Raw genomic sequence first — 24216 nt, forward strand, 5'->3', positions numbered from 1 at the left:
TTGTCCTCAACAGTTTTGGTCTGAGGTAAATCAACAGGCCTCTGTATTCACACACAGGAAAATCTCTATTTATGCTCAATCCCAATATGACACATTTTGTAGGTTATTCGGGTAATTAATGCATAACATTTAGTGTTGAAGAATTTCTGCTGCTGGATTTTGTAAAACCTTCAAAATGCTGAAAGGATGCTAACTGATATGTTATTATTACACACCTTTCATTACTTTCATTATCCACACAGTATCCAGTAAATAGGATGTTTCTATTCCATCCTGAATCTGTTCAAATATGCGTAGTATTTGAAGCTGGACTTTCCTTTCTCACTTTTATTTATAGAGCACTTTACAAGTACACCTGCAGACCAAAGTGCTTGTACGTTCAAGAAACACTTAATTAAAACAAACATCTTAAAACAACACATCCTATTTAACAACAAAGACTAGCCCAACCTCTCAAAGGCTAAAGACGAAGTAGTTTTTGACTTGATCTTTAAATACATTTATGAGTGCTCTCTAAGTTCCTGAGGAAGACTATTCCAGCAACAGCTAAGGCCTGATCCCCTTTTAACTTTAAATGAGTGTGAGGGACAGTAAGCAATAACTTATTGGATCTTAGGTACTTAACGAACACCAGTGAGCTCAGACATCCATGCACTGCTTTAAAAACATACAAAAGAGTTTCATATTTATATCCTGTAGTTCACTGGTATAGCCACTTGAGAGGAACTAAAATATACAAATCTTATTATTATATGATATATAAATATTTGATTATGTTCTATATTTACATGGGAAAATATGCCTGTGAATTCATTTGCTATTAAATTATTCTTGAATGCTTATTTTCCTTACAACATTTTGAAAGTAAAATTCAGAGTCTATTTTCCTAGTTATAGGCTAATTACGTTATTTCGTAGTTATTAACGTAAAAATACATATTTTGTGTTCAGTCAGACACTGTGACTGTGAGGAAAGGCATTATTTTCATTCAAGGAAGGTTTTGTCTCATATATGGTCAAACAAGTAATTTTTTAAAATATTTACTCTAACCATTTGCTATGGCTGTCCTCTGATTGCTGCCCTCTGAACGTTTTTTATTTTTTATTTTTTTACGGTCAGAGAAATGCGAACCCTTCCCCAGTGAGCCCTGAGATGCGTTAGCGGGCGGGCGGTTGAGGATCTCCGCGCGTGACGCTGCTGGTCATCTGATTGGCTGCTGTGGACATGCACGTGCTGGACGAGCTGTTGAAAAAGCCCGCAGTCATTCGATCTGATCAGAGCAAATCTGTTGCTTGAGTGACAACGATCATCATCCGGAAAAATGGTTGACAAATTCGTGGGAACATGGAAGATGACCGCCAGCGAAAACTTTGACGAGTACATGAAGGCTCTAGGTACGATTCTTCATCATTTAATAACTTATTAACAATGCAAGTGCGTGCTATTTAGCTACTCTCTTCAATTTGCTAGATGCAAAATAAATGATAAACTTTATTTTTTATTTTTTATGAAGCTTTAAGATGCGCATCATTAATGTACAGTAGGTTAGGCTTCTCATACTGTTGTTGATGGTCATTAATAAAAATGTGTTTCGTGACTGAAAGAATGGCATCTGTTTTCTCAGGTGTGGGTTTCGCCACTCGTCAGGTGGGAAACCGGACCAAGCCAAACCTGATCGTGTGTGTGGATGATCAGGGGCAAATATGCATGAAGTCGCAGAGCACCTTCAAAACTACTGAGGTCAAATTCAAACTCAACGAGTCATTCGAGGAGATCACGGCGGATGACAGAAAGACTACGGTTTGTAGTGAAATAGACGGCTGCCTGCGGGTGTGAAGCGGTTTATCTTATTAAGTTAACGGGCTCTTTCTCTCTTTATCTGCAGACTGTCATTACTCTAGAGAACGGCAAACTTGTGCAGAAACAGACCTGGGATGGCAAAGAGTCGACGATAGAGAGGGAGGTGACGGATGGCAAATTAATAGCTGTAAGGATGCTCTTTTATTTATTAAAAAAAAAATAATGTAATAATATTTTCATCATACAAATGTCATTACATCAAGCAATGCTGATGCCATGATAACTGCCCATGCACATTCAAAAGGGTTATTGTTAAACTATAAGCATATTCGTAATATTCACAGAATATTGGACAGAAAGTGATCTTCATATTTCATTTGTTTAATTTGATTCTAATTCTATAGAAATTGCAGTTTGCACTTTTTTTAAAATATAGTATTATATTTTATATCAACAAGAAGAAGATTATTATAATACTATTAATAATATTCAGCAAAAGCAATATTTTAAATGGTGAGATATCAGGGCAGAAAGGAAATAGAAGCTTCTGCATTGAATATATATATATATATATATATATATATATATATATATATATATATATATATATATATATATATATATATATTCTTAATTCTAAATGATTTCTTATGATAGAATTTGCAGAATTTACATTTAAATATATAATGGAAAATCCCTGAATATATAACTGAACATGAATCTGACTTTTTTTTTTAAGGTTATCATCAAATTATAATTTTCTCAATTGTTCAAATATAGAAATTTTACGGCTGTTAGCCTTAAATTAAAGTCAGCAATATAATATAGTTGTAAATGGTGTGTAAACGTACAGAATGTTAGGCTGTCACCATTATTTGAGTGCTTTCTCAGTTAATTGTTCTTACCATATTCCTCTTTTGACAGAAATGTATAATGGGTGATGTGGTGGCTGTGAGGACATATGTGAAGGAGGCATGACGTTATCCGATCTGGATTTGAAGATGCCAGGCTCAGTTCAATGAGCATAAAGCCGAAGTGAAACGTTATTTCTCTACTGAAAATCTCTTATTTTTGACACCAAAGCAAATGCGTGCTGACCATTTGAAAATGCATTTCTTATCAGTCTTTATGGTGCTTTGAATAAAGTTGTTTTTATTTGCCTTCAGCTGAGTTGTGGTTTGTTGATGCCTTCTGTTTTAACATTGGCTTTGTCAAAACGCATGTGTGAACAGTTTCAAAAAATCTAGGCCAGAGATTTAACGTTCATATTAAGGTGTGTTTGCTATGAAAGATATCACATAATACAAGGCGTGAGAGGGTAAGGCCACTCCTATTAACGAATAATATGATGATGTTTTCTGAACGGTCAAATATATCACATCCATAAAAACATCCAAGATATCCCTAAATTAACCCTTGAGTTTCCCTGCTAGCATAGTCTTCCATCTTTTGGAACACTTACATTTATTAGCATTTCTCAAAACATGATAAAATATTACTAACGGTTTAATTACTCACATTTTTTAAGATCTTGGCTATGAATCAAAAGGATAAAGCCCTCCTTAAGGAGCAACAAAGAAAGTATTTTCTCACGGCAATAAATTATGTAGAGCCTGTTACTTCATGATATGATCTTTCTGGCCATTGTTAATCTCTGGAAATCAATAAACAAGGTTGTGATATCTAACTGTAACTGTACTGTCTTTTTGAAACATGCTTCTCTAAAAATGAGAGTTGACATCTTGGTGAACTCAGCTGATCATGTGATTTATCTTCATTAAACTATTCAAAATAGCTTTTACGTGCACATGTCTTTAGCACTTCACCTCAGTAGAATGAAGACAACAAGAGTTAAACTGTTACGGTGGACTGTGTTCAAGGTTACAGAGGATATGTATTTCTTTCCTCCTTTTAGTAGAACATTTCCCTTTCTGAACATAGTTTTAGCATGTGTAACGAAACTGGAACACAGCGGGTCCCCAGAGTCACTCCTTCTGACCTACACAAAGAGTAGAGAATGTTCCACCAGTGGCTCCTTTCCCAGAACAGGAAAGTGTAGAGATACACTGATTGAAATTGACTGCAAAAACAGCTGAAACAGGTGGGTTACGGGCCAGCTCTCCCTGTACAGCCTATTCAATAAAAACAATGCATTTTCCTATTACCCAACCTGAACAAAGTTTAAAAGGAGAAAGGTGGTACTGGAAATGTGCTTTGCATGCATGTAGATTTTTATCATGGGCTATTTTTCAGATACATACTCTAATTGTAACACAGCCGTTCCTATCTCGTCTGACTTGGGTTGGTCTGATGCGCTGTCATTGCCATGCTGAGATCAGAAGAGTTGAGCATATGGAATGATTTACTTCATAAAAAGATGTTTATTATCATAATGAAGGAACCAGAGCTCAGGGAAGTTAGATTACAAGCAATAGGCTTCATGTTTGTTTTTAGCAACAGAATTAAGAGAAAAGTGCTGTTGCTTCAGTTGAGTTGAAAGATTAAGACATTATAGTCCTGCAGAGTTTAGCTTCAACCTGCTCCAACACAGCTACCTTTCGTTTTCAAATGATCTTGAAAACCTTGACTAGCCGGTTCAGGTGCGTTTAATTCGAGTTGGAGCTAAATGTGCATTCACGCCATGCTGTAATTACCATAATTATGAGATTACAACTTGTAAAAAGCATTCACGTCCTCATTGAATTTGAATTTACAAATTGTGAAGTGTGAATACTGTGAGCCACGGTTTACCGTGCCATGTAACCACTGTACCACCTGACCACCCCAGATTAGTACTGCCTCATAGAAACACTTAACAGTAATTACATGACTACAATACCGATATACTAAAACAGAAAAGTTTTTCCTTTGCATTTTTGAAAGATTTCACGTACATTCGTCAACGTTGTGAGAATGATCTGGATCTGCAAAAACAACTAAAAATGCTGTATTACTATTCATCTCAGGCCATTGGTTGGTGATGTAACTTTTTTAAAGAAACACCAGGCGCCTATAGACTGAACACGTAATAGATATACACATGACGTTAACATTTTCACTCATTTGAGTTTTCGTAGTTTACACGGAGATATAAAATAAAATAAAATAATAATAACAAAAAAAATTATCACAACAATAAAACAAGGAATTTAAAAACTTTGAAAGTGATTAAATTTTTTTTAAAAGACTTAAAATGAATTTAAAATGAGTGATAATGGTATTGTTGGTATTGTTGGTAACCCATTTTCAAATTTTTACTTTTTTTAAGGTCCTCAAAACTGTAAATAAATGGCCAAAAGACATAAAAAGTTTTACACCCATCATTTAATTCATAACTGATGTTAATAATAAAAAAATAAAAAAACATTTAGCATTTTCCACATATCAAGCAGAATATGTGTGCGCAAAAAGTTAACTTTGATTAGAAAAAATATTGTTCTTTCACTGTACTTCTTTTTAATCCTTTATTCCCTTAAATAAACTAAAACCATTTAATTGTTTAAATCCTTTAAAGACCATTATCACCCCCCACCACCACCCTCTAAAAAAAAAAAAAAACCTGGTCAATCTCCCATGTTTAAGGCATGGGCTATGCTCTATCTGAAATCAAATAATGTACAGTATAGCATGTACTATTTGTTTTGAAACTTGCTTTGTGACTTGAAATATGTTTAATAAATGAATGAGTGTAGCGTGAATGAAATTCAGATGTACTACATCCACCATGTTGTAACTATCATGTGACCTCTGGTGTCAGTTGGGTTGCTTCACTGTCATTCACAAAGTGTCCATCGGATGAGCATTTCATATAGTCTCCCCAAAAATAGTTGATCACTTTAATTTTTAGATTAAAAAAAATCATATTGTATGTCCAAAGATTGATCATTTTAATTTGGCAACATGGCGAGTAGCGATGTAACAGTTAAACCGGTCATTATTGACTGGCCTGAGCAGCAGATCTTGTTCGTGTCTGTGTAATGCATTATGGGTGTGCACTTCTTGCGGGATGTCTCAGTATTGTGTGTCATATTCACAGGGGTCCTGTCTTAGTATGTTGACCCACAGACTGTTTTGCTTGTGCAGATAACACTGCAGGAATGAAATCATATCCTTTGAGTAACATCTGGAAAGCTGCACTGCAGAACAGGGATCGCTCCCTTCCGCTCACTTTCCTTCACTGGAACGGACAATGCTGGTGTACATCAGTATGGGCCTGTGTCTGAGACCAGAGCCAAGGTTACAGTCCCTCAAACTGCAATAAAACAGTTTCCTCTCTTATTCACATATCAGTAGAGCCTCTTACACACTCTCTACACACTAATCCAATAATAGTCGTTGCATGTCTGGCATGTTTGTAATGTCCTATAGTTTATCAGTGTTATTCTTCCTGAGGCCTACCATGACCTCAGTGTTTTAACTGGTCAATTTATGCCTGCACAACAGTAGCAGATATGTTATTGCAAAATGCTTTGATTTGCAAATCAATCTGTCGACATGGCAGCTAAAAGGGTTTTGGGTTCATCCGGTTGCTTGGCGTGAATCAGGGTTGCTATGTGTCAGTTGAGTCAGGGCTGATATCAGCAGGGGCTTCTGGGAAGCATGTTGCTATGCAACTATAGCCTATTGGGCTCCAAATCCAGTTTGAAACATAAAGAGCTACAATGTTCACTGAAGGAGGGACGTCTGTGGCTAAAGAATGTTTGTGAGAAATTTTGCTGGAAGATTGGAGTGCACAGCTATTCTCATGCATTAGCAGTCTTGAGAAATGGCTGCAAATTCAAGACAACTTCCTCTTATAGTCCAGCAATAAATGACAAAACAAGATGGAGAAAGAGTGCATGGTAATAGTGAGACCGTTTATGAAATTATTCTGTTTTATAAAAAAAGATTGAATGCATAAAGAGAAAAAAAGAAAGATTCTATAATCATTTTATTTCCTGTGTGTGTGTGTGTGTGTGTGTGTGTACAAACATTGGAACATAGTGTCAATAGAACAGAAAATAAGATATTTTGCACAATGTGTGAACTGTGATATACATATGAGTCTACTTTTGTGTTTCATAGGAAAATATTTTTTTTGCAAAAGAATATTGTTGAGAATAATAAATATTAAATACTGAACTAAATGAGACAGAATGCATGTTAATAGTGAAACATATAATTTATGATATTATTCATGTTTGATAAAAAAAATATTTAATGCTTAAAGAAAAACAAATCATTGAGATATTTTGAACAATATATGAATTGTGCTTAAATGAAAATGTAAAAAAAGATGGTAATTCACTATGGAAAATCTCATGTGTTTCATGGGAAAAACCTTAAAAATTATAAGAAAAATTTACAGTTTTGGAATGAAATATAAAACTAAACTAATCTAAATAACTAGCTATGAACTAATCTAACTAATTAAACTGATCTAACTAACTAGCTTACTAACTAAACAAACAAACATTTAAAATGAATTAAATAGGACAAATAAACGAAAACTCTGTCCCTTATGTTTTTTTAATTTTATATATATATATATGAATATATTTCTTGAATTTTCCTTCATCACTCAAGAAGGATAAAGCATGAGCTCAGCTGTGTTTAAGAACACTCCAACCGGCCCAAACTACCCTTTTAACCTTTATAAGGTGGGATGCGCCTTGAAGACTGTTTCAGCTGAGTTCCTTCCTCCTCCTCTGGATTCAGGGAGGGCATGTGATCTGTATTCCCAGGCAGAGCCCTGCTCAGTATGGAGCCTTTATAGTACAACATCAAAAAGGGGCCAGTCAAAACAGTCACAGATGTTCATCCTACATGACTGTACTGGGGTTTCTCAAGGGCACAATGGTAACAGAGCACAATTGTGACCTTAAAATCTTGATTATTGAATGCTGAATCCACAATGTAAAGTTCCCCATCACAATTTCTGTTCAGCATGCCATCAAATCTATGACTGTGTTTAACGCTACATGGAAATTTGAGAAATGTTTTTGTGTTTGAAACTGTTGCTCAGCAGGGAACACTGGGAATCTTCAAATTTGGGACCAGATAAAGCATGAAAGGAAGTTCAGTTAATTAGCCCATTAGTTTTCCTTTGTTTTTGTTTTTTCAACATTTCAAATCACATTGAATGCATTTAAATAAAATAGGATACAACCGAGTTGCCAGAATCAAAAGGAGCTTTCAGTGTGTTTATAATGAGATATATTTTTAAGCTATGTTGATTGTAAGTTAGATTAAAACTTGTTTTCTGAATGAACAAAGTTCTCTAAACTCTTTCTGTCAGCGTCTTTGTTTTCAGCTGATCAATTTCAATGCATGTCAAGCAATGAAAAAGTACTTTTTTCCTGTTGAAGGGGAGTGAGAGGATTTGACTTTTGAGCGTCATTAGTACTATCTTGTGTTTAATCCTAGTTTATATATAAAAAATATGTCTAAGAGCATGAGTCTGGAGAACAATAGATCTGTGAACACCCTTTAATTACTTTCAAACACGTACTTCCACGCTCTGTAGAGGGAGATAACAATGGTTTGTGATGGCTCTGAGGAAAGGGAAGCAATAAGTCTTTCACTGACCTTTCTTCTTACTGCTTGTAAACAAACCACTTATGATTGTACTTGTATTTAACCCCTGAAACCTCAAGGATTGAGATTTATTTGAAACACCAAAGAGGATTTGGGGTAATTTAGTAGAAATTCACCAAGATATCACCACCAAGTCACACCTCAGACCAATGCTATTTCAAGAATGACAAATTTAACCCGTTACAAACGCTGCTCAGTGCTCAATACATTGTCTAAATGTGGAATACAAAGCAGCTTTGAAGTGACGGCCGCTTATAGGCTTTGTCTTCACACACCTGCAAGTATAGCAAACAAACATTTCCAATGGGTTAGATGTTCTGGAATGCTTTATGTCTTTTCCCACGGCTAACTTTTGATCCAGACAAGCAGAGGGGGAAGTGGCTCATGTGATCAGACAGACAGGGCCACATACAGGGCTGAGAGGTGCTCTGAATGGGTCACAGAAAGGGAGGAGGTGGGATGTATATGAGCTCTGACCGCATGACGCCAGGCCCCTCACATCAGCGCTCACCTCTGAAATGTTGGGAAGCTGGCATAATTAACTTAACAGGGTCTCTGTGTCAACAAATGGTGAATTTTATGTAAAAAGGATTTGCTAGATCTTCGTACTCAGTTGAGGTACAAAAGTACATAAGCAGTCGACGTATAAGGAAGAAGTAAAGGAACAAATCCCACACCCCCTCTAGGTTAGTTTTCTTTTTATGATATATGGGGAGAAGTCATGAAACACTTTTGAGTCAGTTGAGAGACTGTGTGACAAAACATCACAAAACAAAACAAAACAAAACAAAGAATTTTTTTACTTTTAAGCAAAACAAAAAAGGGGGGGGGGGGCAGAGCAACAAAAACAAACAAACAAAACAATACACAGAAGTGTTGTACTTTTAAACAAAACAGAAGATAACAAAATAAAACAAACAAAAATATATAAATTGAATTTTTATATTTTTAAACAAAACTAAACACAGGAAAAAATAAAGAGAACAGATGAATAAATAAAATACAAACACATCATTACTTTTTTATAAATAAATAAATAATCTGTTACACCATCAGACCATTTAAAATGAAATGAAAGCTTAAAAGACGGAACATTTGTAAACAACTAAAGTAAACAAAGTAAACAACTTTGATTACTTTTCCTTATTTATCAGTTTTAAACAACTTTCATATTAAGGTTTATGGATGTGTTATGCATCTACTACCCGTACCCAGATTTAACAATAAAGTTTTTATCAGGGAAATAGTTTGTCATTTAAGAAAAGTAATACAATGATATTAGATGTTTCTGAAGTAAATACCATGTCTAAATGTGTTAGTCTCATGTTACATCTGAGGTTAAATCTCTGTGTGAGTGTGCTGGTATCACATGATTTCCTGCCCTCTGAGTCAGTGTGCTGTCATCACATTTTCTTAACATCAACACTGAAAACGGGCATAAAGAAATGAGCTTATAAGATATCAAATCAGCAAAGTAAAGATGTAGGCATATCACCGCAGGATGAACTTTTAACCTTAAAGTCATCTGAAATCATTTACTCAGGTTTTTAAATTCATGATACCATTGTAGTACAGAATTAATACATTTTCATAAAAAATAAATGAAAAAAAAGTTCGTTTTGAGATGGCAGCTGAAGATTGGGAGGGTTTGTGTTGTTATTACATGCAGGAAAGTTGATTCCTCTATTTAATTCCTCTTTGTTTTCTCTTAGCTTGTATGGGCCGTGACGAGGCTTGTTATGGTAGGGATTTCTTAAGGGCATGCTTTGAATTAACCATGAAATAATAATAAATTGGCATTTTACATTTAAAGGTTCTTTCATTTGCAGATTATTTGACAATGTGTATGACACAGAGGTCAGCTAAGGTTTTGAGACAATTTTCGCCTCCACCCTCCCTGAACAGATGCTGCACAGAATCCTGACACAAATGCAATAGTAACAAAGTTCAAGCGTAAGACAATTTAGATAGAATAAAAGTGCATTAGTGTGTTCTCTGAATTTGTAATTTCATTTTGACACCTAGCTTGTTATCCTCAGCTGGTGGCGAGTTCCATGCAGGTCAGCGTTTGCTAGACACAGCTTTTATTTGCCCCTGATTATTGCTGTGCAAGTCACCTCTCGTCCTGTCAGAGGTGATCATCCTCACATTGGCTGATTCTGTTCCGCCTGGGGGCCTCCATTCAGGGCCCAGCACAGTCACTAGGCCGGCCAGACCTTACTCACAGGCTCAGGGAAGCCCAGTCAGCAAATACAGCATCAAAAGAGAATGAGAGCAACACAGAGACATAAATACATCACAGTTGTTAACAGCTGGTCACCACAACAAGCATCCAGGGACAAAACAGGGTCGTTTCCGGCGGGCAGTTTTTGAAGACTTTGACCCTTTTGCACTGATATGCGGATGTCTAAATAAGCACAATTTATTTAAGTACACCTTCTTACACGCAGAAACTGAATTTGAGACTGTTACTCAAGTGCTCAAGTGTTTACAATTCCTTTGTATTTCTCGACACCCCCATTTAAAATAAAGAACGTTTAAGTTTGAAAATGTGTGTAATTACGTTTATTTATGTCTTTATTTGAACATTCAGAACTCAAAATTATCTTATTGAGAACAAATCAGTTCAGTACCATAACCAAAATCATGTGAAAGACATTGTCGCCACCTAGTGATGAGTCTCACAGGTTTCGCTTTAAAACATGTAAATGGTTTTTGACTCATTACAATCAAGACAAATTGTATTTATATTAATTTAAATTTATGAGAAGACTTTTATCTCAAAGTTATTAGAGAGAGTTGTTTATTGTCAGTTGAATTTCTATATCAGTATAGCCAATGTTTTAGATACTTTTCAGTTGGGTATTAGATCACTGCACAGCATAGAAACTGCACCCGTTGAAAGTAAGCAATGACCTTTTGCAAGTGTTTTATACTGGTTCATATGTGGTGCTTATTTTGTTGGATTTAAGTGCTGCTTTCGATACAGTTGATCGTAGTATTCTGTTACATCGGTTGGAAAAGTTGGTGGCTATTCAGGGTGTTGCTCTGCAGTGGTTAGTCTCTTATCTTAAAGACAGCACCTTCTCAGTGAGCAATGGAAAGTTTTCTTCTTCATCAGCTCCTTCGCCATGCGGTGTGCCCCAAGGGTCAATTTTAGGCCCTTTTCTTTTTCCACTTTACATGCTTCCCCTGGGTGCTATTTTAAAGAAATATAAGATTTCATATAAGAAAACTTCAGTGCTGACGATACACAGTTCTATCTTCCAGCAAAAACTGACTGCAGTGATGTTTTTGGATGTGCTCTATGACTGTTTTGAGGAGATAATAGGTAGGATGGCAAATAATTTTTAATTAAACTACAGCAAAAGCGCAATTCTGATTTTAGGCCGCTCTAGGACTTCATCTGTTTTTAATTTAGTGTCTCTCTCTGCCAATATCCAAACCCATGTGAGAAATCTTGGTGTTACATTTGATTCGTTACTCAACTTTGTGAAACAAATTAGCACAGTGGTAAAGGGCTGCTTCTTCCAACTGAGATCAATTGCTAAACTGAAACAGATTTTGCCTCACAAAGATCTGGAGCCTGATGTCCAAAATGCTGCAGCGATGCTCCTTACAAAAAAGAGGTATCACATTAACATATGGGTAGAGTGGAGGAAAACGTTCCCTTGGGATAAAATATCCCCTACTGTTTTTCCAAAATAACTACATAAGTCAAGATACATTTCTGTTGTCTGCAGTAAGAAAAAAGCATGTTTTAAAGCTTGTTTTGTAGAACATCACATTTATATAAAAATAGTAAGTAGATGGTGAGTATGTGTTATTTAAGAAAACTAGAATTAGTTTCAGAATGAATTTTTTTATTTATTTATTTATTTTTACCTATTCTGCGGGGTAAAACGACCCCATGAGGCATGGTTTAATTACTGTAGTTACTCTGTTCTGAACATCTATCCTTCGCTTTTTCCATAGTTTTCCATCATAGGTGGTTGAATAAAATATTTGGACATTTGGACTTCAAGTTAACATCAAGTAGATAGTTAGCTAGCCAGTTAGCATCAGCAAACAAGATTCAATTTTTTGTTTAAATAGGCTATTTATAATTTTGTAATTCATAATTATTGATTATATTCTTTTTCATTTCAAGCAAAAACTGCCACTGCTCTGATTTTGTTGTAAATGTATAAAGCAAACTGCTTTGTCAGATTGGTACAAATATAATTTTTGTAAAAAATCTAATAACATGATCATGAAAACCCTGTACAATTTTCATACTTGATTTACAATTTTTGTAATTGTCACTAAAACTATAACTATTCCGGACACATTTAAATTTTGTTTCACAAAATTTTTTTAATAAATAATACGGTAGGCCTATGTAAAATTGTATAAGCTCAAATTAATTGTACTTTATGCTGACGGAGACGGAGGTAAACTGACACTCGATGATATGAATAGAGGCGGCACGTGCCTGCCCTATATGATGCGGAATACGCCAAAAATTCAAAGCACACGATCAACTCGACAGAGCATGCGCGAGATCATGAGGCCGATGCGGCGCAGACGCACTGAAGCACAAACAGGGGAACTGAATTCCCCGGAACAAGTGGAACTCTAAATAAGACTTATAAAATTAGTAAACATGGCGACGAAGAACAGTGCGGAAGAAACGGTCGAAAACGGTCAAGGGTCCGATGATAATGACAACATGACAACGACAGAGTACTGCCAGCGGCTGCAGCAGTGGATGTGGCGCTATCACAGTGGTTATGTGAGCTGGCAGAGCTGGGTGCTCATGTCCGCGCCGCTCTTTCCTCCTCAGCTCGGGTGTCAGACACCCGGCGGCAGCTCCTCATCTGTGTGTACCGCGACGCCCGCTGATATCGCCGCTTGGTTTAACCAGACGAGCAGCCCAGCAGCCCCCGTCTCATCCAGCACTGCTGACCGAGGCCCAGCACAGCCTGCAGGTAGCTGTCAATCCACTGCTCCGAGGAGACGGAGTACTTAGCTCATTAGACAGGTTAACAAATGCTAATGAAGAAGTTGTCTAAATTAATTTACTTTTATGTATCTCCATAATCCCACATCTCTGTATTATTAGTATTATATATTCATTCCCGAAGTATATGGAAAATTGCAGTGTAAATGCATTTATCCCACCTCTGAGCAGCAGCGGATAGTCTGTAAAGACACCTAACTGCCAGTTGAGAAGCTCTTCTGTGCCTTTAACTTCATGGTCCTGACTTCATCTTTTGTTCTTTCAGGTAGAGAGTACACCATCCCCTCCCCTCTCCGTAGATTTCTGGCCGAAACTGTGGATTTCTTCATCCTCTTCTGTGTTAAGGCAACCATAGTGTTGTGGATCATGCATCTCAGTGGAATAAAGTGAGTCAAGAATGCGCTGAGAACAAGAAAGGAATTGATCCAGTATGAATTCTTCTTCTTGAATTATTCACAGTTATAGATGTACTGTTGTATATATAATATCAAAGTTTCCACAAGATATTAAGTAACACAACATTGATGTTTTTTTTCAGTTCAGCATTTTAGAATTATCTCTGAAGGATCATGTGACACTAAAGACTGGTTTATTGATGCTAAAAATTCAGCTTGCATCACAGGAATAAATTACATTATAAATTACAATAAACTATACTTTTTTTTATTATTAAATGCAAATACTTTCACATAGTGTACTATTTTTACTGTATTCTTGTAAAAAGAGACTTCTTTCATAACCATAAAAAACAGATTCCATACTTTTGAACATGGTGTTTAAACAGTATATTGTATGACAGCTTGTGTAACTTTGATCTTGTGAACAGAGATGTCTCCAAGTTCATGATGCAGTTTATCGTGGAAGAGATCGATGAGAACACATCACTGGAGGACCTGCAGAAGATGATGGCCGTGGCTTTAGCATACAGAGTCCTAGTGTGTGTCTATGAAGTGAGTGAACATCTTTCATGTTGTGAAAGACACAGTCACAAGACTTGTCTCTCAGTCTATTTTTAATTGACATTTTTAGATCAGTTTTATCAGAAAAAAACTGTAATTTCAGCCTTGTCATATTTTCAATTAGTAGCAGCATTTGGAAGAACAACTCTGTAGTCTAAAAGTGATATGAATGCTATATGAGTTTATGTTTTTAAACAGCCCACACATTTCCTTCAGCCTGTGTTCTGTCTTCATCTGCAGATCATCTGTATTTGGGGAGCTGGTGGTGCCACTCCTGGAAAGTTCCTGCTGGGACTCCGAGTCGTCACATGTGATACAACAGTCCTAGTGCAGCCGAATCGGGTTTTTGTAGTACCCGCATCCAATGTCAGCTTATCTTCGTGAGTTATTTGTTTTTTTATAATGATGTAGCTATATATACATATATATGTACAGTTTCCACCATAAGTATTGGAACAGAAGAGACAAAATGGCTTTCTCTGCTGTGGAGTCAAGACATTTGTAAATATGATTAAAAGATGAATATGCGACAAAACTATGGAATGTCACATTTTATTATTAGGTCTTTTGACATATACATGTTTAACCAAATAAAGAGGACAGCACTTTCAGAGTTCATCCCACTCTTTGATGTGAGCATTGTATTGGAACAGTTGAATTTAAGCCAGATGTAAGAAATGAAAACCTAATATTTAGTTGCAGATCCCTTGCATGCAGTCAGAGCAGTGATTCTGCAACCCAAAGACATCACCAGACTCTTGGTCTTATGATTTGAAATGCTTTTCTCCAGCCTTTAATGCAGCCAATTCCAACTGTTTCTTGTTTTGGAGAGTTTCTGTCTTTAGTCTCCTCTTCAGCTGCTGAAATTAATGTTCAGTCGGATTTAAATCTGTAGATTGATTTGGGCGATCTAAGACTTACATTTCTTTGCCCTGATAAAGTCCTTTACTGAACTGGCAGGGTGTTTTGGGTCATTGTCCGGATCCAATCTTATGTGCTTTCTAATGAGTTTGGTGACATTTTCTTGAATATTTGTAGCCAAGATGATTTTGTACCCTTCCAAAGTCATTCTGCTACTGCCATCATACGTGAAGTCATCATTAAAATGAAGGTGTCCTGTTCTAGAGACAGTCATGCATGCCCATGCCATGACACCACCTCCACCAATCTTTACAGATGAGGTTGGATGCTTAGGATCATTTGCAATTCTCCTTTTTCTCCACACTTTTGCTTTCCAATCACTTAGATAAAGTTCATCTTTGTCTCATCTGTTGGTGAATTTACAGACATGTATTTTAGGGTTCATTTTCACAGCTTTTATGATTTGTCTGTCATCAAGACAAATGTTGGTTGCTGATGTCGCCAGTAGTTTCCAAACTCTTGATTTCTCCATGCCCTTTGTTTTTCTTATAGTTCTTATTGACTTCCTCTTTTCTTTTAGCATCCAAATTGCTTGCTTTTCTTTCAGAGTCGGCTTCCTCGTCTTCATCCTGGTTTGTGTGTGTCATCGTCAAATCCAAGACTTAGAATGCAGAAGTAATGAATATAACTGATAAGACAGATTCCCTGCTTTTAATATCTAAAGAATGCAACAGGACACAGCTGATCACTCAGAAAGACCTGTGAGGCAACAGTTCCAATACTTATACTCACATCAGATAGGGAGATCAAACTCTACAAGTGCTGATCTTCTTAGCTGGTAAAACATCTTTTGTCCTGAATCACCCAATAATAAAATGTTACATTCTGTAGTTTTGTCTCATATTCATATTTGAATCATATTTACAGATGTCTTGACTCCAAAGCAAACAGAACTATTTTGTCTTTACTGTTCCAATACTTATGGAGGGCACTGTATATACTGGTGTGTGTGTATGTGTATGTATGTATGTGTAATAAAAATCCTAATTTTAAATGAAAATTTCAGATGGCACTTAGAGGCCTTTGAGTCTGAACTCTTCATATATATATATATATATATATATATATATATATATATATATATATATATATATATATATATATATATATATATATATATATATAAAATGGCTGAACAATTAGGACAAAATTTCCTTTAAATGATATGGAAATAAACAAGCTGAAACACTCTAACTGAGAAACTTTTATTGCTTTTCTATGGTATTAAGCTTCAAATGTCAGCTATACATTAGATTGGTTTCTTATAATAATAAAAAAATATCCATGGTATTATAATGTTATACTAAAACTAAAATTAAAACTGATGATACACTGGGCAACTTTATTTGAGCAATGTGTCTCGTGGCACTTTCCCATTGAGAATGGGTATCAAATTTCTATCTGAATAATTTAGGTCCAGGTGGTCCTGTGTCTCATCGGGTTGCCCAGAAACATTGCTCAAAAAGTTGCCCTGTGTATCATCAGCCTTAAAATCACCTGGAGAGACAGAGAGAGAGAGAGAAAAAGAAGCATATATATATATATATATATATATATATATATATATATATATATATTACACCAATTAACAGTTTCATAGGTAGTATAATAATGCAAATGTTCTTTTTTGCAGCTCCACTGTACGGGCTTTAAACAAAAACCTCTCCATCGCCTTCCTGTTCCCTATCTTTATCACGTTACTATTTTTCCAGCACAACAGAACTGTTTATGACGTTGTGGCTGGAACCATCGTGGTTCAGAGGAGAAGAGCCAGATGACCAGCCTGCGTGTGTCAAAATCATGCGAAAGCAGCTCCTGTCAAGCATCAAGCGCTTTCAAATGTTCTCAGTACTTTTTTTCTAATGATATCCATATAGTATTTCCTGCAGATTTGCACTAATGATCCATGCATTAAAGTCTGATCACATATATATTGTTTACAGCACTGAGAAATATCTACCTTCTTAGAAAAATGATCCTTCAACAGACAGTATTTAATGTTGAATGATGAGTGATATCAAGCTCAAGACGTGTGTTTTATCTAGACATACTTGGAAATTTCATCCGAGTGGAATGTTTCACTCTAAACACCGGCTTAATCCACAAGGTTTTCATATCTTCTCCTCAGATTCAACCTGTAAGGCCCAGATGGGTCTGTTATTAATCTTACTAAAGGCAGGGAATTGAGCTCGGCATTCACTGCGTATCCTTCCACACATGCACACAGACGTCCGGAATGTTCCATTCCTTTTGTCAATTCAGTCAGAGGCTGATATGCCTCACTACATTTCTCAGGATTTCTTAAAAAACTTGTTTAATGTGGCGTATGTTTCAGTTCTGATCTTATATATGTGAAGAGTTAAGAACTGTATTTTGAAATTCACATTATCTGCCCTACATCATTCAGCATGCTAAACTCATCAGCTGTTTTGTGTTATCATTGTGCATGGTTCATAAATTCAAATTATTTTAAGACCAGATTTGATATCACTTATGTATTTTATGCACAAATATTATCAAATCTATCTGGTGTGTGGCTAAATTAAATGAACTTCTCTGAGATACATTATCTTTCTCATGTTCTAACTAGTGTTATTTTAGATACTGTTATATTTATTATTAATATTTTGAATTCGTTTTTCCCCAGTTTTGTTTTCATTTTAGTTTAAGTTATTTTTGTAATTGTATTAATTACTGTTTTTTAGGAATTTATTTATTTTTAACAAATATGTCTGTAGTATTAAATGTTTATTTCAACTTTAGTTATTTTCGTGCATCAAATTAATCTAAATAAAAAAATAAAATTGTTGCCTTGGCAACTAGCTGAAATAAAGTTTTGTTATTTATCTTAACATTTATTTTATTTCAAGTAACTAATGCTTTTTTTATTATTGGTTTTAGTCATATGTAGATACTATAATAACTGCTCATATCATCTCAGTATGGGGTTAAGCATGATAAAATGGGTTAAGTATGGACCCAAGCATAAAAAAAAAAAAAAGAAACACTTCTTGATAAGCACTAGGTGGTGATATGTGCTCATAAACGCAAGTTGAAACCCTAATTTGACAATCACTGGTGAGGTTTTCGAAACGCTTCAGTTACACAATCACATTCCACAGATACTAGTGACATTCTCACAAGCAGAAAATGTTTCTAAGCTGATCACATGCCAATCAGGCAAAAAACTGCGAGATTGCACTGTTCTGGTAAGAATGACTCATCACTGATTTAGATCTTTGAAATAAATATTACATCTATAGAAGTATTTCCGTTTTTTTTTTTTTGTCTTTTTGTTGCTTGCCCTTTCTGGTCTCTGTAGGTCTTGGAGTCCCAGGGGCAGTTCCTCGTAATCAAAACCTGAAAACAGACAATATACAACCCAACTTCACACACTTAATGATAAAGCAAAGTTTTGGCATGGTTTTGAACAAATACCACAAGTTAATCTGAAAATACACTATAAATTGGTAGTTCTGTGCATGTTTACAGCCTAATTGCTTTTTCACAAAGATGCATCCACACCACTAGGTGTCAGTTTAAGTCAAACTCAGGATCCCAGACACACACACCATGTGTGATTTTACGTACTTTCACAGTTAAAAAAATAAATCGTAAAAATGTAAATGTCATTGGAAGCATGTGGTGTTCTGTGTTTCATTTAAGAGAATATCTCGCTGTTATTTTTTTTGTGCGGTTTGCCAGCTTTCCTCAGAGACAACGTATCTTTACTCACCCACAGCACCACCCATCTGTCTGCCCTTTATCTCTAATATGAATTTGACTGGGTTGCACATCTGGTTTGGCTGTCCAGCAGTGCTTGGCAAGGCCACTGGGTTCACAGCTGCTGGCTCTTCCCACATCCTCTTCAGTCGGGATTCTGGTAAAGCAGTCCCCGTGGATAGTGCTTCACCCTGCTGAGAGGAATGATTGGCCGGCCCAAGACAACTTGATACGGTTGTTTTGTTTGCCACTGAGCCGCAGCGGGTTTCCACTGCTGATTCGAACCTTACTTGTAGCATATGGCATATTAAAAAGCTGATTTCTCAGTGATAATCTTAGGTGAGAGTCGCATCCACATAGGATAGCAATAAAGAGTTATAGCTCACTATTTTGTATAAGGTATTACAAAAAAAAGTTAAGAAGGATCTTAAATTGGCCAGGCTTAATAATAAGGATAAACTGAGTATATATTTAATACTGGAAATTCTCGTTCTGCATGGGAGGGGAAGTCTGTGATGGAGATAAATTCAAAAAAAAAAAATTTAATATTTCTTTTTATAATTTTATAATCGTTTTAACGTGTATAATTTTAGTCAGAAATGGCAGCTTCCTCTGAGCAAAATAGCGTAAAGGTGGATACAGTCTTAAAACTTTTCCGTGGTGTTAAAGAGAGGAAAAGTCCAGGCTCTGATGGTATTGGATGCCGTGTTATTAAAAATTGTGCAGATCAATTGGCAGATTTATTTTGTTTCATTTTTAGTATGTCACTGCACCTTCAAGGATCCTTGTCTCTGGAAGGAATCTGTTATTGCACCTGTGCCTAAGAATAATGTTCCACAATGTTTAAATGAGTACAGGCCAGTACAGGCCAAAAATTTGAGATGGTTGTGAAGGATAAGTTTTTATTAATTTCAGTTTACCAACTGGCGTTAACGATGTGATAGGTAATCTATTAAACATGGTTTTAGCACATCTTGAGGGTGCAAATACTTCTATACAATTAGTTTTTATTGATTTTTCATCTGCCTTTAACTGTATCCATCCACGTATCTTTTTTCTTCAACTGGGACAACACAAGGATGAGTTCTTTCACTTCTTTTATTTGTGCTTTATATGAATGAGTCAAACACAACTAGAGAGGCGCCATATTATAAAGTTTGCGGATAATTCAGTGAAGATCTTGATCATCAAGCCCACCAGCGCATGTACTCCCTGCGGAAGCTGTGCAGTTTTAAAGTGGACTGTACTTTCATGAGGATGTTTTACTCTTGTTGTATTGAATCTGTCATTACTGGTATGGGTCAGAAACAGATTGCAGGGTATTGTTAAAGTGTAAGATTGTTGGAACCACTTTAAATGATTTGAACGACTTGTATGAGGCTAGGACTAGGACTGAAGAAGGCTGAGATAATTATCAATGATCCCAGTCATCCCTTGCAGAAGGTTTTTAAGTTCCTTCTACTCGCAGATATTATTTGCCTTTATGTAGGACCAATAGATTTAAAAATTATTTTATACCAGCTGCCATTCTTTTTGTAAATTACAAATAATTTTATGTACATTATTAATGGAAGTCATTGTTTTTGTCTGTGTGTTGTGGTTGCTTGTTCGTTGTTTGCATATGGTTAACTGTTGGCTGTGAATCAAATTGCCATTCGGGGATAACAAAGTTGACCTTGACCTTGACCTTGATTACTATGAATGTGTTTTGGTTTTCTGTGATTATTCAGCTGAAATTATAATGATTCAAAAAACATTACACAGTCTCTGACGAATTTTACTATTATTTATTTTATAAAACATTACCATCTAGAAGCTTGGGATCAGTACAATTTTTCATGGTTTGGAAGGAAGTCTTTTTCTTTTTTTAAGTCAGTTTCAAATAAATTTTAAACAACGTGTTTGGGATTTTTTTTTAGATATGTTGATTCATAATAAAAAGGTCCTGTTGGTAGCTACAGTACTGACAGTTAACAAGAAAACTCGGACATAGGTAAAGCTGAAAATCAGTTTGAAACATTAAACTGACCTAGAATTTAATGACCGGTTAGACAATATTTATAATAAATATTTGAAAAATAATTTTGTGTCTGGTGGTGTTGTACTTGTATGCACACATGCACACATTTTGTGAGAAAAAGCAGATGCGCTCTAACAAAGGTGAATGTCTCTGATGTTGAACAGAATAATCCAAAATCATTTCTTGCTACATAAACTTTCATGTGTCTCATTTTTGCGTTCTGTTTTTATCCCAGTAACCAAGAATCATTTTTTAACGTGACCCACTACCTGTAAAACAAAATTACTTTATTAAATCTCTAGTGCACCTGAAAAAACGGCCTCATTATAATGACTGCTTTTGTGCTTTGTGTATTGTGTGCTTCTCTCTGTGAATCAGGAGAAACGAGCGCTGCGGTGAGGTGACTAATTAGGGAACTTCACAGTGAGAGGAGTTAGTGAGGATGCATGTGACAATAAAGAGCCCTGTCGACAGGAAGGATCTCTCCTGAGCTGATCTCACAGTGATCCACAGCACTGAAAGCACAGCAAAGTATTAATGCCTTGACTTAATGAGGCCTGTTTGGGGAGTAATACAGAACAGCCACCTTTGTTTACAATAGGTTACATTTAGCTCCTTTTTTCTGATTCAAAAATTTTAATAATGTATGTATGATATGCAAAGTATGTGCAGATACATATAGAAATGCATATACAATATACATACGAAAACATGCAGTAGTCTTAAGTAGTTTCAGTGTAAAGGAAACCATATTTCTTACTTTTAGTTATCTTAATTCCTAGTTCTTTGTCTTTGTGCAGAGTTATCTCACAGGCTTAAAACACGCATAATACATTTTAATTACAACAATCAAAGCAAAGCGGTATTTTCAGCAGTCATTACTGCAGTCTTTAGTGTCACATTTGTTATCATTAAAAATGCTGAAAACTGTTTCTCTGTGTTTTTGTTGAAACAGTGATACATTTTTGTCAGGAATCTTTGATGAAAGAAAGTTCAAAAGAGCAGCATTTATTTCAATATAATGAAATGTCCTTGCTAAATAAAAAATATCAATCTCCCTCTCTCTCTCTCTCACTGTCTCCTAACTTTTGAACTGTAGTGTACATTTATATACACAAGCATGTAATGAATTCATTGTTAGAAATGGTGCTGCTCCTAAAAACCTATATGCAATGCACAGTCCCAGGCAAAGAGGGTTTATGACCCTGGTTGCATTCATTCCGGTTCACCACCAGCTGCCACTACCAACCAACCAATGACTGATCAATATCCAACAACCACAGTGGAGTAAAATGCTTCCTCTGGTATCAGTACTGTGGCATAGTTCCAAGTTTGATGAATGAACAACACAGCACAGTCATTTTGAGGATAATCCATGGATTCCTTTCAGAATGGAAAATTGTGTCCCTGTCTTCTCTGCTCTGCGTGGAGTCTTTAAATAGCCTCCATTAATCCTTATGCATACATAATCATCAGCGCTCTTAAAAGTTGCAATCACCAATGAAGCCAAAGCCATGAATTACAGGCAGCCCATCTTTTGCAGAAACTGAAAGGCAAGAGTTGTTAAGATGAGGTCTAATCGGGTTTCCTACAGTGGGACAGAAGGAGAATTAGAGAGTCTTTCAAACAGGAGTCATGCTGTGTCTGAAAGAACCACACTGCTGCTGTATGCTTATACAGCTGTGGTGAAGTTTGAATTGAGTGACCTTATTTAGTGTGATTTTCCAAACCGGTGAGAGTCAGTATTTTCTCCCAGACACATGTAGTGTGCTAAACAGCTTTATTCAAGTTTGATATTCAAGAGGTCCCACTGAGCTCTGTGAAGTTCCTGGAGAGGAGGATCTGCAGTTGTTGTCTTCTGCACAATGAGATATGTAAAGGTTTTAATCGGAACTGAGTCTCGAGTGGGCCGAATGCAAATTGAATGAGAATTGCAGAATCATTGCATATTCTTTCTGATGCTTAGACATGAAATTTGGTGAGTGAAAATTTCCTGCAGGAATCCATTAAGATTTAGACTTTTACTAAGCCTGGAGTTACATATGCTCTATAAGGGCCATAAATCCAGTTTCGACACAAAGTTATCCTTTTGTTGTAACATGTACTGTAGCTGAAGGAGTAGTTCAACCAAAAATTTTAATTCACTGAAAATTTCCTTACCCTCAGGTCACTGAAGATGTAAATGAGTTTGTTTCTTCATCCAGAGTATATCTGGAGAAATTTAGCATATTTTTTGTAATGTTTTTGCTTGTAAACATTGCTTGATTTGTGCATATTTCTCTCTTCACGAGACAATGTAATATGGATAAGGATAATATTGGACTCTCATTCTGACGGCACCCATTCACTGCATAGGATCCATTGGTGAGCAAGTGATGTCATTCTATTACTCAGAATCTGTTCCAATGAGGAAACAAACTCAATTACATCTTAACTATTTCTTTAAAGATAATATTTTTTGTTTTATCATATTATATATATATATATATATATATATATATATATATATATATATATATATATATATATATATATATATACATACAGTGGGGATCGAAAGTTTGGGCACCTTTGCAAAATCTGTGAAAATGAGAGTAATTTTCAAAAAATAAGAGAGATCATACTAAATGCATGTTATTTTTTATTGAGTACTGTCCTGAGTAAGATATTGTACATAAAATATATTAACATTTAGTCCACAAGACAAAAAAATGCTGAAATTATTAAAATAACGTTACTCAAAAGTTTGGGAACCCTTGGTTCTTAGTACTGTGTTCTGTTACCTGATGATCCTCGGCTGTCTTTCTCTTGTGTGATGGTTGTGCATGAGTCTCTTGTTTGTTCTGAACAGTTAAACTGAGCAGCGTTCTTCAGAAAAATCTTTAAGGTTCTGTAGATTATTCAGTTTTCCAGCATCTTTGCATATTTGAACCCTTTCCAGCAGTGACTGTATGATTTTGAGATACATCTTATCACACTGAGGACATTTGAGGGACTCAAACACAACTATTTAAAAAGGTTCAAACATTCACTGATGCTCCAGAAGGAAACAAGGTGCATTAAGAGCTGGGGGGTGAAAACTTTTGAACACGATGAAGATGGCCAAATTTGTCTTATTTTGTTGAAATAAATTTTTTTTCCATTTAGTTCTGCCCTTCGCAACAGAAGATACTTGTATATTTCCCGGTACACAAATTAAGTACAATTTACCTTGA

At 35.7% G+C, this 24216-nt stretch overlaps 2 protein-coding genes across 2 annotated transcripts; both read left to right on the forward strand.

Moving 5' to 3' along the window:
* The first annotated feature begins 1227 nt into the window (after positions 1-1227).
* LOC127935933 (fatty acid-binding protein, adipocyte) lies at positions 1228-2965 on the forward strand. The gene is made up of 4 exons (XM_052534158.1): positions 1228-1394; positions 1625-1800; positions 1886-1987; positions 2725-2965. The coding sequence occupies exons 1-4, from the start codon at positions 1322-1324 to the stop codon at positions 2776-2778; spliced, it is 405 nt and encodes a 134-aa protein (XP_052390118.1). The 5' UTR covers positions 1228-1321; the 3' UTR covers positions 2779-2965.
* Positions 2966-12889: 9924 nt separating this feature from the next.
* Positions 12890-17820, forward strand: LOC127934862 (protein FAM8A1). Its single transcript, XM_052532391.1, has 5 exons — positions 12890-13346; positions 13644-13764; positions 14205-14328; positions 14578-14717; positions 16892-17820. Exons 1-5 carry the CDS (start codon positions 13022-13024, stop codon positions 17034-17036), a joined length of 855 nt encoding a protein of 284 aa, XP_052388351.1. The 5' UTR covers positions 12890-13021; the 3' UTR covers positions 17037-17820.
* Positions 17821-24216: the final 6396 nt, after the last annotated feature.

The sequence above is a fragment of the Carassius gibelio genome, chromosome A19, assembly GCF_023724105.1.
Source record: "Carassius gibelio isolate Cgi1373 ecotype wild population from Czech Republic chromosome A19, carGib1.2-hapl.c, whole genome shotgun sequence".
NCBI classification, from domain to species: Eukaryota; Metazoa; Chordata; class Actinopteri; order Cypriniformes; family Cyprinidae; genus Carassius; species Carassius gibelio.